The sequence below is a fragment of the Bombina bombina genome, chromosome 2 (genome assembly GCF_027579735.1).
Source record: "Bombina bombina isolate aBomBom1 chromosome 2, aBomBom1.pri, whole genome shotgun sequence".
NCBI lineage: Eukaryota > Metazoa > Chordata > Amphibia > Anura > Bombinatoridae > Bombina > Bombina bombina.
In genome coordinates, this window is record NC_069500.1 from 1361541122 (window position 1) to 1361555355 (window position 14234).

The 14234-nt window shown below is 36.8% G+C and overlaps 1 protein-coding gene across 2 annotated transcripts in view; it reads left to right on the plus strand.

Annotated features, from left to right (window-relative positions):
- RPIA (ribose 5-phosphate isomerase A) overlaps positions 1-14234 on the plus strand; it is a 60255-nt gene that overhangs the window by 14094 nt on the left and 31927 nt on the right. The window contains exons 5-7 of one of the 2 annotated variants that reach the window (XM_053704291.1): positions 6547-6606; positions 8007-8071; positions 8982-9050. In XM_053704291.1, the coding sequence (XP_053560266.1) occupies positions 6547-6606; positions 8007-8071; positions 8982-9050 (194 nt within the window). The remainder of the gene's footprint in view (positions 1-6546; positions 6607-8006; positions 8072-8981; positions 9051-14234) is intronic. The other variant, XM_053704292.1, reaches the window with a different exon arrangement.

Consider the following 14234-nt stretch of genomic DNA (forward strand, 5'->3'; position numbering starts at 1 on the left):
ACAAAAAGTAAAACATAAAAAATAAAACATTTTTATTTGCAAACTGGGTACTGGCAGACAGCTGCCAGTACCCAAGATGGCCCCAATAAGGCAGAGGGGGAGGGTTAGGGAGCTATTTTGGGGGGATCAGGGAGGTTGGGGGCTAAGGGGGGACCCTACATAGCAGCATATGTAAATATGCTTAAAAAAAAAATTTTTTTTTTTTTTTTTTTATACCTTTTATTTTAGTACTGGCAGACTTTCTGCCAGTACTTAAGATGGCGGGGACAATTGTGGGGTGGGGGAGGGAAGAGTGCTGTTTGGGAGGGATCAGGGGGTGGGATGTGTCAGGTGGGAGTCTGATCTCTACACTAAAGCTAAAATTAACCCTGCAAGCTCCCTACAAACTACCTAATTAACCCCTTCACTGCTGGCCATAATACACATGTGATGCGCAGCAGCATTTAGCGGCCTTATAATTACCAAAAAGCAACGCCAAAGCCATATATGTCTGCTATTTATGAACAAAGGGGATCCCAGAGAAGCATTTAAAACCATTTGTGCCATAATTGCACAAGCTGTTTGTAAATAATTTTAGTGAAAAACCTAAAGTTTGAAAAAGTGAACAATTTTTTTTTATTTGATTGCTTTTGGCGGTGAAATGGTGGCATGAAATATACCAAAATGGGCCTAGATCAATACTTGGGGTTGTCTACTACACTACACTAGAGCTAAAATTAACCCTAGAAGCTCCCTACATGCTCCCTAATTAACCCATTCACTGCTGGGCATAATACACGGTTGGTGCGCAGTGGCATTTAGCAGCCTTCTAATTACCAAAAAGCAAAGCCAAAGCCATATATGTCTGCTATTTATGAACAAAGGGGATCCCAGAGAAGCATTTACAACCATTTATTCCATAATTTCATGAGTTGTTTGTAAATAATTTCAGTGAGAAACCTAAAGTTTGTGAAAAAATTTGTGAAAAAGTAAAATAATTTTTTTATTTGATCGCATTCGGCGGTGAAATGGTGCCATGAAATATACCAAAATGGGCCTAGATCAATACTTTGGGATGTCTTCTAAAAAAAAATATATACATGTCAATGGATATTCAGAGATTCCTGAAAGATATTAGTGTCCCAATGTAACTAGCGCTAATTTTGAAAAAAAGTGGTTTGGAAATGGCAAAGTGCTACTTGTACTTATAGCCCTATAACTTGCAAAAAAAGTAAAGAACATGTAAACATTGGGTATTTCTAAACTCAGGACAAAATTTAGAAACTATTTAGCATGGGTGTTTTTTGGTGGTTGTAGATGTGTAACAGATTTTGGGGGTCAAAGTTAGAAAAAGTGTGTGTTTTTCCATTTTTTCCTCATATTTTATAATATTTTTTATAGTAAATTATAAGATATGATGAAAATAATGGTATATTTTGAAAGTCCATTTAATGGCGAGAAAAACGGTATATAATATGTGTGGGTACAGTAAATGAGTAAGAGGAAAATTACAGCTAAACACAAACACCACAAAAATGTAAAAATAGCCTTGGTCCCAAACGGACAGAAAATGGAAAAGTGCTGTGGTCATTAAGGGGTTAAAAAAAAACAAAAAAAAAAACGGCTGCTTTGTAAACTTTGATGGATGAAAGTGCCCCTGTTTTTAATAGTATTTTTAAAAAAACTGGCTTTCATTCATCAGTTTTCCTTCACTTTAACACACAGCCCGATAGAAGACATAAACATTTTGCTTGAGGCTTCCTGGAACCTTTGAACATGCAGTAATTGTATCATTGGAGCAATAAGACATTGGAACTAGTTTCAATAAAACATTTGTGAAATAAATAACTCACGGAAACAATATGCCTTAACATTACACCTCAAATGGCAAAGTTATAAACGTTTGTACCTATGCTATCATCACATCTGTAAGTCATTCTTTATTATAATGGACCTGCGTCTATCTGGTAATTTTTTGGCGCATACAACAAGTTCCGCTGTGAAGGATTCAGCATCACAAAAGCACCTTCAAAACATTGTGGAACAAATTGAACTGAAAATTCCCTCTATAAAACAGTCCATGCATAAAAGCAAACCGTTAAAGTTGTCTCATTCTATTTTATTTTCTCTCTTTATCAGCTCTGAAATAGTGAGACATAACAGACAATATATTTACAAGGTCAATAGAGTATTTATTATGCAGACTGGGCCTTAATTTAAGTTAGGACTGTGTTTGATTAATCTAGATATGAGGCTATGCAACTTCTTAATCAAATGAGGCTGCAATTTGTTTATACAGTCTAGTCAAAAATAAACTTTCATGATTCAGATAGGCCATGCAATTTTAACCCCTTCACGACCAGGAACGTCCTACAAAAAAAATACCCTTAACGACCAAGGACGTTCCTGGCACGTCCTCTGGAGTTTCAAGTGGTGGAAGCGATGGTATTGCAGTAATGCCTCGATATTGAGGCATCCTGCAATACTATATATATTTTTTTTTTTTTTACACACCGATACAGAGAGAGCCACTCTGTGGCCCTCTCTGCACCGATAGCGATGGTGTCGATTGGTGGCGGGGGGCGCGCAGCAACTACTGCCACCAATGTAACTGAATGGTAAGGAGGGAGGGGGAAAAATAAAATCAAAGGATCTGGGAGGGGGGTATTGAGGAGGGGCAGCTACACTACAGAAAAATTAATATTTTATAAAAAAAATAACTTTTTTTGGGGGGGCAAACAGGTAGCGGGGGGGAGGGTTAGAGAGCTGTTTGGGGGGGGGGGATTAGGGAGGTTGGGGGCTAAGGGGGGCCCATCACAGCTGAATAGATTGAGAAAAAGAAACCCTTTTATTTTAGTACTGGCAGACTTTCTGCCAGTACTTAAGATGGCGGGGACAATTGTGGGGGAGGGAAGAGAGCTGTTTGGGAGGGATCAGGGGGTGGGATGTGTCAGATGGGAGGCTGATCTCTACACTAAAGCTAAAATGAACCCTGCAAGCTACCTAATTAACCTCTTCACAGCTGGGCATAATACACGTGTGGTGTGCAGCGACATTTAGCGGCCTTCTAATTACCAAAAAGCAACGTCAAAACCATATATGTCTACTATTTCTGAACAAAGGGGATCCCAGAGAAGCATTTACAACCATTTGTGCCATAATTGCACAAGCTGTTTGTAAATAATTTAAATAAATTAATTAAAATGGGCCTAGATCAATACTTTGGGTTGTCTACTAAAAAAAATATACTTGTCAAGGGATATTCGGGGATTCCTGACAGATATCAGTGTTACAATGTAACTATAGCTAATTTGTAAATAGCAAAGTGCTACTTGTACTTATTGCCCTATAACTTGCAAAAAAAGCAAAGAAGATGTAAACATTGGGTATTTCTAAACTCAGGACAAAATTTAGAAACTGTTTAGCATGGGTGTTTTTTTGGTGGCTGTAGATGTGTAACAGATTTTGGGGGTCAAAGTTAGAAAAAGTGTATATGTATATGTGTGTGTGTATGTATGTATGTATGTATATATATATATATATATATATAAGTATAAGATATGATGAAAATAATGGTATGTTTTGAAAGTCCATTTAATGGCGAGAAAAACTGTATATGTGAGGAAAATTACAGCTAAACACAAACACCGCAGAAATGTAAAAATAGCCATGGTCCCAAATGGTTAGAAAATGTAAAAGTGCTGTGGTCACAAAGAGGTTAAACAAGTTACCAGTTTACTTTTATCATCAAATTTGCTTTTTTCTTTTGGTATTCTTTGTTGAAAGCTAAACCTAGGTAGGCTCTTGTGCTCATTTCTAATCCCATGAAGGCCACCTTTTATCTCAGTGCATTATGACAGTTTTTCACAGTTAGACAGTGCTAGTTCACGTGTGTCTTATAGATAATATTGTGCTCACTCCCCGTGGAGTTATTTATCAGTCAGTGCTGATATGCTAAAATGCAAGTCTGTCTAAACAACTGAAATAAGGGGGCAGTCTGCAGAGGCTTAGATACAAGATAATCACAGAGGTAAAAAGTATATTAATATAACTGTTGTTGTGCAAAACTGGGGAATGGGTAATAAAGGGATTATCTATCTATTTAAACCATAAAAACTCTGGAGGAGACTTTGGCCCCTATATATCAAGGGCTGGCGGACCTGATACAATACTGCGGATCAGGTCCGCCAGACCTCGCTGAATACGGCGAGCAATACGCTCGCCGTATTCAGCATTGCACCAGCAGCTCTTGCAGACTCGCGGCCAATCGGCCGCCAGCAGGGGGGTGTCAATCAACTCGATCGGGTTGATTTTCGGCGATGTGTGTCCGTCTTTGTGACCGCTGCTTCATAACTGCTTTTTCTGGCGAGCCTGCAGGCTCGCCAGAAACACGGGGGGCATCAAGCTCCATATGGAGCTTGATACATATGCCCCTTTACCTTTAACATGTCATGTTAATCACACTACTGCTCCAGTCCAGCTCAGCATCACCCCTCCAGGGTGGTGGACCAGTAAGCGTCACATCAGCGTCACAGTACGTAATGCTACCACCGCCGTTTTACTTGCCTCATGTTTTGTTGCTCCTGTCTTGAGGTGTGCACAGACAAGGAAGGTGGCAGTCTGGTGGTGTTTTTTTTTTTTTTTTTTCTGGCCTATTCAGTCTGCAGCACTAACTACAGAGGGAACAAGCCACTGTTTTGAACAGTTAAAAGCATTTTTGAATGCAAAATGTAGGTTTAAAAAATATTGTAATAAAATTGCAATAGTGAATTTCTCCCCCATATCACACATCCCTAATGTAAGTGAAAAATGCCTGACTGCTTGGAGATTGAACGCCTTGTTTTGGCTAGGTATGGTTTTTCTGAGTAGGTCATTGATACTATGGTTCAGGCTTGTAAACCTGTTACTCGTAAGATTTACCATAAGGTATGGCGTAAATACCTGTATTGGTGTGAATCGAAAGTTTTCTCTTGTAGTCTGGTGAGGGTTCCTCGCATTCTGTCCTTTTCTTCAGGAGGGCTTGGAGAAAGGTTTGTCAGTCAGTACTCTGAAGGGTCAGATTTCTGCTCTGTGTATTCTTTTGCATAAACATCTGGCAGATCTGCCAGATGTTCAATCATTTGTTCAGGCCTTAGTCAGAATCAGGCCTGTATTTAAACCTGTTGCTCCTCCCTGGAGCCTTAACCTTGTTCTTAAAATTTTGCAGCAGGCTCCTTTTTGAGCCTATGCATTCAGTTGATATTAAGTTGTTATCGTCGAAGGTTTTGTTTCTACTTGCTATTTCGTCTGCTCGCAGAGTTTCCCAGCTTTCGGCTCTGCAAGGTGTTACCTTATTTTTCATGCGGATAAGGTGGTCCTTCGTACTAAAGTGGTATCGGATCACAACATCAATCAAGAAATTGTTGTCCCTTCTTAATCTGAATCCTTCTTCTCAGGAGTGTCTGTTACACAACCTGGATGTAGTACATGCTCAAAAAAATTATTTACAAGCAACTGAAGTTTTTTTGGCAGTCTTCTGCCCTGTTCATTGTTTTCACTGGTAAACATAAGGGTCAGAAGAGGGGGAGGGTTAGAGAGCTCTTTGGTGGGGGATCAGTGAGGCTGGGGGCTAAGGGGGGATCCTACACAGCAGCATATGTAAATATGCTATAAAAAACACAAAAAAAGCCCAAATATAGCTTTTATTTTAGTACTGGCGAGAAAAACGGTATATAATATGTGTGGGTACAGTAAATGAGTAAGAGGAAAATTACAGCTAAACACAAACACCGCAAAAATGTAAAAATAGCCTTGGTCCCAAACGGACAGAAAATGGAAAAGTGCTGTGGTCATTAAGGGGTTAATATAACTGTGTTGGTTATGCAAAACTGGGGAATGAGTAATAAAGGGATTATCTATCTTTTAAAACAATAACAATTCTATGGTTCACTGTCCCTTTAAGTTCCTTTATATATTTGAAGGTTTCTATCTTGTTACCCCTTTCCCTTCTCTCCTCTAAACCATACATGATTAGATAAGTCTTTCTTTGTACGTTTTTATATTTAAAACCATGTACCATTTTAGCAGCCCTCCTTGTGGACAGTTTCTATTTTTTTTTTTTATTATTTTTTTTCCCCTTCTGGAGCAATTGTCTCCAGAACTGTACACAGTATTCCAGATGAGGCCTAGCTCTAGTGATCTGTAAAGTGGCATAAGAACCAAGATCCAAGTATTTGACCTTTATTAAAGTATTAAGTATTTTGCACTGTTGCATTGTCTACCAGATTTTAAATAGTCTGAAATAATAATTCCCAAGTCCCTTTCCTTGTTAGTCAGTAATGTACCATTGAGACTCTAATTTGCCTTTTATGTTTTTTTTAATCATATATGCATAGTTTTGCTCTTGGTATTATTACATTTTTGGATCCCATTATATATTTGCCCAGTCCTCACAGTTTTTTATTTTTTTATTTATCTTTTATTTTTAAATATCACTGCTCATTTGATCCACCCCTCCTGGAACAACCGTTCTGTTACAATTTTATTATAATTCTTCTTTTTTTTTTTTTTTTTTTTTTTTTTTTGTAGGCACGGCAGCTGATCCTCCAGCATGGATTAACTCTGACTGATTTAGATCGGCATCCTAAAGTAAACCTTCTCCTTAGGCCTACAGCATCTCTGGGCATTTGTGTGAAAGATTTGTTTTATTTAGTTCTCACCAATATTTTCTGTGATATTGTTTAGTTTTTTTTTTTTTGCATGTTTTGTCCAATTAAAGCATTGACATAGATCTTTCTTTGGGTGGGTCATTCTGACTTTAACCATAAGTAAGGTTCAGTTGTGCTGTGGATTAATTGTATACAAGTTTTGTTTGCTCTTTGATCTCATTATTTGCCTTTTATTTTAATATATTTAAAGTGAAAGTAAACTTAGCTCTGCAGATTTACATAAATCCTTAAAAAAACAGCGCTTTCATTCATGATATTTTTTAATTGTGTACATAAATACCCTTTTCGCCGCATTTAACCGCATATTTTTGGCATCTTCAATTAAGCCAGTCAGTTTATTTCCTGGTCACGTTTTTTGCAGTTACCAATTGACTTTCTGGCCGATCGGCGGCCAGAAAGCTACGTCACAGCCTGCTAGCATTGAATGCACATGCACAGAGTCCAATATAAGCACGGTGATGTCAGTCGCGCGTTCACAATATGCGCATTCCTGACGATCATTTGCTGCCAAGATTTTCAGCGTCCTAGCCAAACAGTTTGACGCATGCGCGTTTTCTATAGGGGATGAGAAAGTTCGCATGCGCATTTGTACGCCGATTAGCGCATGCGCAATAGATCACAAAATCGTGAACAAGCTTTCAAGCCTACGTGTAGAGCGGGTGGGACCGCTCTATACGTAATGAATACAAAATCCAGGAAGAGGAGGGTGGGAGGAGTAAAGCCAAGAACGGTATTGAAATAAATAATAGAAATATAAACGATTAGATTGAAGTAAACGAAAAAAAAAAACATGCGAAAATGTTATATTTCACCTATAGATTATTATGATATATTGCAATGAGGAATAATTTACTTTCACTTTAATGTCCTTTTCTACCTACATTTGTATTCTAGTCATTTATTATGTGGAGTAGTCAAGAAGTGTTTGTTTTGTGTAGGTTGTACAGTATTAGTATTCTATATGTGAGTCAAAGACTCAAAATTGACTGATTTATTTGCATGCATATTTATCTGGTCTTATGTTACTAATGCTTCCAGTATATTTTGTACTGGTACTTTTTCTGCAGTTTATCAGGGAACAATTATTTTACTCATTTAATAAAATTAATCAATGACAATGAGACATTTTTTTTTAATGATGGCTTTATAATGTGTTTAATTCTGAAATTCCATGCAGGTATATAAACGGAAGGGTTTTTTTCATTACAGGAAAATACATTTTGTTTTAAATGTTATCTAGTTTAAAATGCCATCTTGTGGATGTCACAAAAAACAACAAGTTCCTTTATGCTAATAATTGACTTGTTCCTCAATATACAGCTGGATGTTGCTATTGACGGAGCTGATGAAGTGGATTCTAATCTTAACCTTATCAAGGGAGGAGGGTAAAGTATAATTTAACTAATGTAGCTATTTTTGTGTGTATTTGGGGGATGGGGTGCTGACTTTTGTTGTAAATAACAGCATTTAAAGGTACAGTAAAATAAAAATGTAACTTGATTTAGATGGAACATACAATTTTAAACAACTTTTCAAATGTGCTTTGTTCATTTTGCATCATTTGTTGAAGATATACCTACTACACTGTGATTTTTAACAGTTTGGTTGTACACTTTTTTTTTTTTTAAAAAGAAAAATAAATCATATATATATATATATATATATATATATATATATATATATATATATATATATATATATATATATATATATTTTAAAAACACAAAAAAAAAATATATAATTCTGTTAGCGCTAGCTAACTTCTCCTAATCCAAGTAAGGAATTAAAGGGACATGAAACCCAAAATTTTTCTTTCATGATTCAGATAGAGAATACAACTTTAAACAACATTCCAATTTACTTCTAATATCAAATTTGCTTATTTAGATATCCTTTGTTGAAGAAATAGCAATGCACATGGGTGAGATAATCACATGATGCATCTATGTGCAGCTACTGAGACTATTTAGATATGCTTTTCATCACAGGATACCAAGATAATAAAGTTGTTTAAAATTGCATGCTCTTTCTGAATCATGAAAGGAAAAAATTGGGTTTCATGTCCCTTTGCATTGTCTGTTTTGGAATGTTTATTTTTGTAATTATGTATTATGTAATTTTTTTTATCCAATGATATAGAACAGTTATTAGCCAGTGGGAAAATGTTTATTATATAAAGATTTAATATAGTACACAAGAGAGTTTTAGTTGTTTTTGTTAATTTCCCTATATATATATTTATTTCCGTTCGAAATTGTTTGATTTTTATTTATTTTATTTTTAATTTCTGTTTAGCGGCTGTTTAACCCAGGAAAAAATAGTTGCTGGTTGTGCAAAATCCTTTATCGTAATCGCTGATTACAGGTAAGATATGAAGCTTCACTTTGGTAATTTAAAAAAAATAAAAAAAATTGTTGCACTAGCAACTACTTTAATGTATTTAATCTTTACAGCTGTCTATAATAGGAAATAAAGGGTTAACAAATTTCTGTTAGCAAACAAATACTGTTGTCAAAATTTGTCTGAACTATTTATCTAAAACGATTTATTTTGCCCATGCCAGATCTTTTTCATACAACTTAACTTTTTGTAATACAAAGTCAACAAATGTCTTCACTGTTTGGGGGGGGGGGGGGGGGATAGGCTTAAAATCTATATATTTTTTTTAAATGTATTTATTTTTATTAGTATTTTTTATTTGACTTCCATGTTCCTGTAATCTATGCTCACACCTACATGGGATCTTGAACAGTCTCAAACCTAAAGAGGCATATATGTGCAGCCATCAATTAGCAGCTAGCTTCCACTAATGCATTTCTGCTCCTGAGCCTACCTAGGTATTTGTTGCAATAAAGGATACCAAGAGAACAAAGCAAATAGATAATTAGATAAAAATAAATTGTGTTGTCTATATGAATCATGAGAAATAAAAAATTGAAGTGTATGTCCCTTTTTAAATTTAAAAATCCATTTCCACTTGAATATATTTAAAGGGACAGTCTACACCAGAATGTTTGTTTAAAAAGATAGATAATCCCTTTATTACCCATTCCCTAGTTTTGCGTAACCAACACCGTTATATTAATACACTTTTTACCTCTTGTGATTACCTTGTATCTAAGCCTCTGCAAACTGCCCCCTTATTTCAGTTCTTTTGACAGACATCCATTTTAGCCAATCAGAGTTGGCTCACCTGAACTCCACGTGCGTGAGAACAGTGTTAACTATATGACGCACATGAACTAACACCCTCTAGTGGTGAAAAACTGTCAAAATGTCCTTAGAGAAGACCTTCAAGGGCATAGAAATTAGCATATGAACCTCCTAGGTTTAGCTTTCAACTAAGAATACCAAGAGAACAAAGCAAAATTGGTGATAAAGGTAAATTGAAAAATTGTTTAAAATTACATTCTCTATCTGAATCATGAAAGTTTATTTTGGAGTAGGCTGTGCCTTTTAATATAAGGTCTCTGATGAAAGCATAATGCTGAAACGCATCAGACCGTTATATCTCCTCTTCTTGTAAGAAGGCTGTTTTTAATATTTTGTGTTTTCACTTAAGCTTGTGAATATTTTTTACCATCGAGCTACCCTACACTCTGTTTTTCTCCTACTTCCATTTTAATATATCCCTTTTATTTTATAACCGAAAACAGCCTCTGATAATACTGTGTTCCCCTTCAAATGTCCCTGAAACCAGGAAAATATTTTAAAATATTTTATGTTCCAGACATAATAATTTGTAATATTTTATGTTTTTGTATTTTTTTTATTTAAATAGCCAACAATAACACAATTTCATGGTTCCTATATCATAGGAAAATATTTATACATTTTGACCTTCACACATTGCCAAACCTATAAAAAGGTTAATATTTTGGCTGAGTATTTCAGTGAGCCTCTACTTGTCTGGAAGAGTCTTGTTCACCTCTCTGACTTTTTAAAAAAAAAAAAATATTTAGACCATGATACAAAGTGAGTTTTAAACAATTTAATGCAAGAAAAAAAGAACTTTGCCACTGTGTTTATATTGTACTTTCAATACTTATTATTTTAACACTAATCCTAAAACATTCTACATAATGGTTGTTTATAAGTGCAGGAGATCATGTATATATCTTCCTTAATAGTAGGAGATCATTTATATCTGTTCTAATGTGGCTACAACAAATGAGATATGATAAACTGTACTTTAACCCTTTAATGACCAAGGACGGACGCCACACGTCCTAAAAAAAAATACAGTTAATGACCGAGGACGTGTGGCGTACGTCCTTGGTCTGGAAAGCAGCTGGAAGCGATCCTGTTTGCTTCCAGCTGCTTTACGGTTATTGCAGTGATGCCTCGATATTGAGGCATCCTGCAATAACCCCCCTTGGCCATCCGATGCAGAGAGAGCCACTCTGTGGCCCTCTCTGCACCGGACATCGGTGGCCGGTATCGTTGGTGGGTGGGAGCAAGTCTGGGAGGCGGGTGGGCGGCCATCGATGTGCCGAGTGGAGTGGAGGGGGGCGGGAGCGCGCATGGTAGCGCGCGCGTGCACAGGGGGCGGCGGGCGCGTGCACGGAGCGGGAGGGAACCGCTACACTACATAAAAATAAACTGTCAAAAGTAAAAAAATAAAAAGTTTTGAAAGCTGTAAATAAACGGCTAAGGGATCTGGAAGGGGTGGGGGGTTGATCTTGGGGGGGGGGGGGAAGCTACACTACAGAAAAGGGCATTTTTTTTAAAAAAAAAAGGCACATGTTTTTACTAAACTGGCTACTGGCAGACAGCTTCCAGTACCCAAGATGGCGCCCATTAAGGCAGAGGGGGAGGGTTAGAGAGCTGTTTGGTGGGGGATCAGTGAGGCTGGGGGCTAAGGGGGGATCCTACACAGCAGCATATGTAAATATGCTAAACACACAAAAAAGCCCAAATATAGCTTTTATTTTAGTACTGTCAGAGTTTCTGCCAGTACTTAAGATGGCGGGGACAACTGTGGGGGAGGGAAGAGAGCTGTTTGGGAGGGAGCAGGGGGTCTCATTTTTCAGGTGGGAGGCTGAGCTCTACACTAAAGCTAAAATTAACCCTGCAAGCTCCCTACAAGCTACATAATTAACCCCTTCACTGCTAGCCATAATACACGTGTGAAATGCAGCGGCATTTGGCGGCCTTCTAATTGCCAAAAAGCAACGCCAAAGCCATATATGTCTGCTATTTCTGAACAAAGGGGATCCCAGAGAAGCATTTACAACCATTTGTGCCATAATTGCACAAGCTGTTTGTAAATGATTTCAGTGAGAAACCTAAAATTATGAAAAATTTTAACTTTTTTTTTTTTTAATTTGATCGCATTTGGCATGAAATATACCAAAATTGGCCTAGATCAATACTTGGGGTTGTCTACTACACTAAAGCTAAGATTATCCCTAAAAGCTCCCTACATGCTCCATAATTAACCCCTTCACTGCTGGGCATAATACACGTGTAGTGCGCAGTGGCATTTAGCAGCCTTCTAATTACTAAAAAGCAACGCCAAAGCCATATATGTCTGCTATTTCTGAACAAAGGGGATCCCAGAGAAGAATTTACAACCATTTAAGCCATAATTGCACAAGCTGTTTGTAAATAATTTCAGTGAGAAACCAAAAGTTTGTGAAAAAATTAGTAAAAAAGTGATCGATTTTTTTTGTATTTAATCGCATTTGGCGGTGAAATGGTGGCATGAAATATACCAAAATGAGCCTAGATGAATACTTTGGGATGTCTACTAAAAAATTTTTTATACATGTCAATGGATATTCAGAGATTCCTGAAAGATATTAGTGTTCTAATGTAACTAGCGCTAATTTTGAAAAATAATGGTTTGGAAATGGCAAAGTGCTACTTGTATTTATGGCCCTATAACTTACAAAAAAAGTAAAGAACATGTAAACATTGGGTATTTCTAAACTCAGGACAAAATTTAGGAACTATTTAGCACAGGTGTTTTTTGGTGGTTGTAGATGTGTAACAGATTTTGGGGGTCATAGTTAGAAAAAGTGTGTTTTTTTTTCAATTTTTTCCTCATATTTTATAATTTTTTTTATAGTAAATTTATAAGATATGATGAAAATAATGGTATCTTTAGAAAGTCCATTTAATGGCGAGAAATGTATATAATATGTGTGGGTACAGTAAATGAATGAGGAAAATTACAGCTAAACACAAACACCGCAAAAATGTAAAAATAGCCTTGGTCCCAAGCGGACAGAAAATGGAAAAGTGCTGTGGTCATTAAGGGGTTAAAGGATGATATTATTTTTCTTTGCTTTCTAAGAGTGGATTTAACATGGATGTCCCTTTACTAAATTATTATTTAATATTATGCTTTTGAGTTGTCATTGTCCACCATTTTAAAACAATGGGCTTATTGCTTGTTAACCAATGATCAAATCGTTCCCTGGTTCCAGTTGTACACAGGCTTGCATTTCCTGTTTGCTTTTTTCATGCAAAAGAAAACTAACATTGTGTTATTTCATATGTATAATAGAAATGTTTTAACCCTTTAAGTGCGAATGGTAACACACTGTCAGCATCCACCAAATATATTCAGCCGTAATGACCATGTGTACACTTACCACACATCACTGGTGGTCACTGGGGTAATCCAGGGGTGCAGGTGATGTCACAACAAGCCCCGGGCATGTCCACAGGGTTAACGGGAGTTGGCTGTGGTAGGTATTGAAATCCCTCAATCTCAGCTCCCTTAATCCCTAACGACCAAGGATGTGCCTGGCACATCCTCTGAGGTTTCAAGCCCTGGAAGCGATCTTGATCGCTTTCAGGGTATTGCAGCAATGCCTCGATATTGAGGCATCCTGCAATACCCTTTTTTAAGCAACTCTGTGGCCCTCTCTGATCTGCATCAGAGAGGCCGATGCAGATATATATATATATTTTTTTTAAAGCCTTTTAGAACTTTCTGCCAGTACTTAATATGGCGGTGACAATTGTGAGGTGTGGAGGGAAGAGAGCTGTTTGAGAGGGATCAGGGGGTGGGATGTGTCAGGTGGGAGACTGATCTCTACACTAAAGCTAAAATTAACCCTACAAGCTACCTAATTAACCCCTTCACTGCTGGGCATAATACAAGTGTGGTGCACAGCTGCATTTAGAGGCCTTCTAATTACGAAAAAGCAATGCCAAAGACATATGTCTATTTCTGAACAAAGGGGATCCCAGAGAAGCATTTACAATCATTTGTGCCATAATTGCACAAGCTGTTTTGTAAATGATTTCAGTGAGAAACCTAAAGTTTGCGAAAAAGTGAACATTTTTTTATTTTATTTGAAATGGAGACATGAAATATAACAAAATGGGCCCAGATCAATACTTTGGGTTGTCTATTTAAAAAAAAAAAAAAAAAAAAAAAATACATGTAAAGGGTTATTCAGGGATTCCTGACAAATACATGAATACATTTTTTTTTCACCAAATATTTTGTGTTATTCTCTCCATGCCAGCAAGGTTTTGAATATCACGCCCTAAATATGAGCAACATTTTAAAGACTGCAAAACAACTCA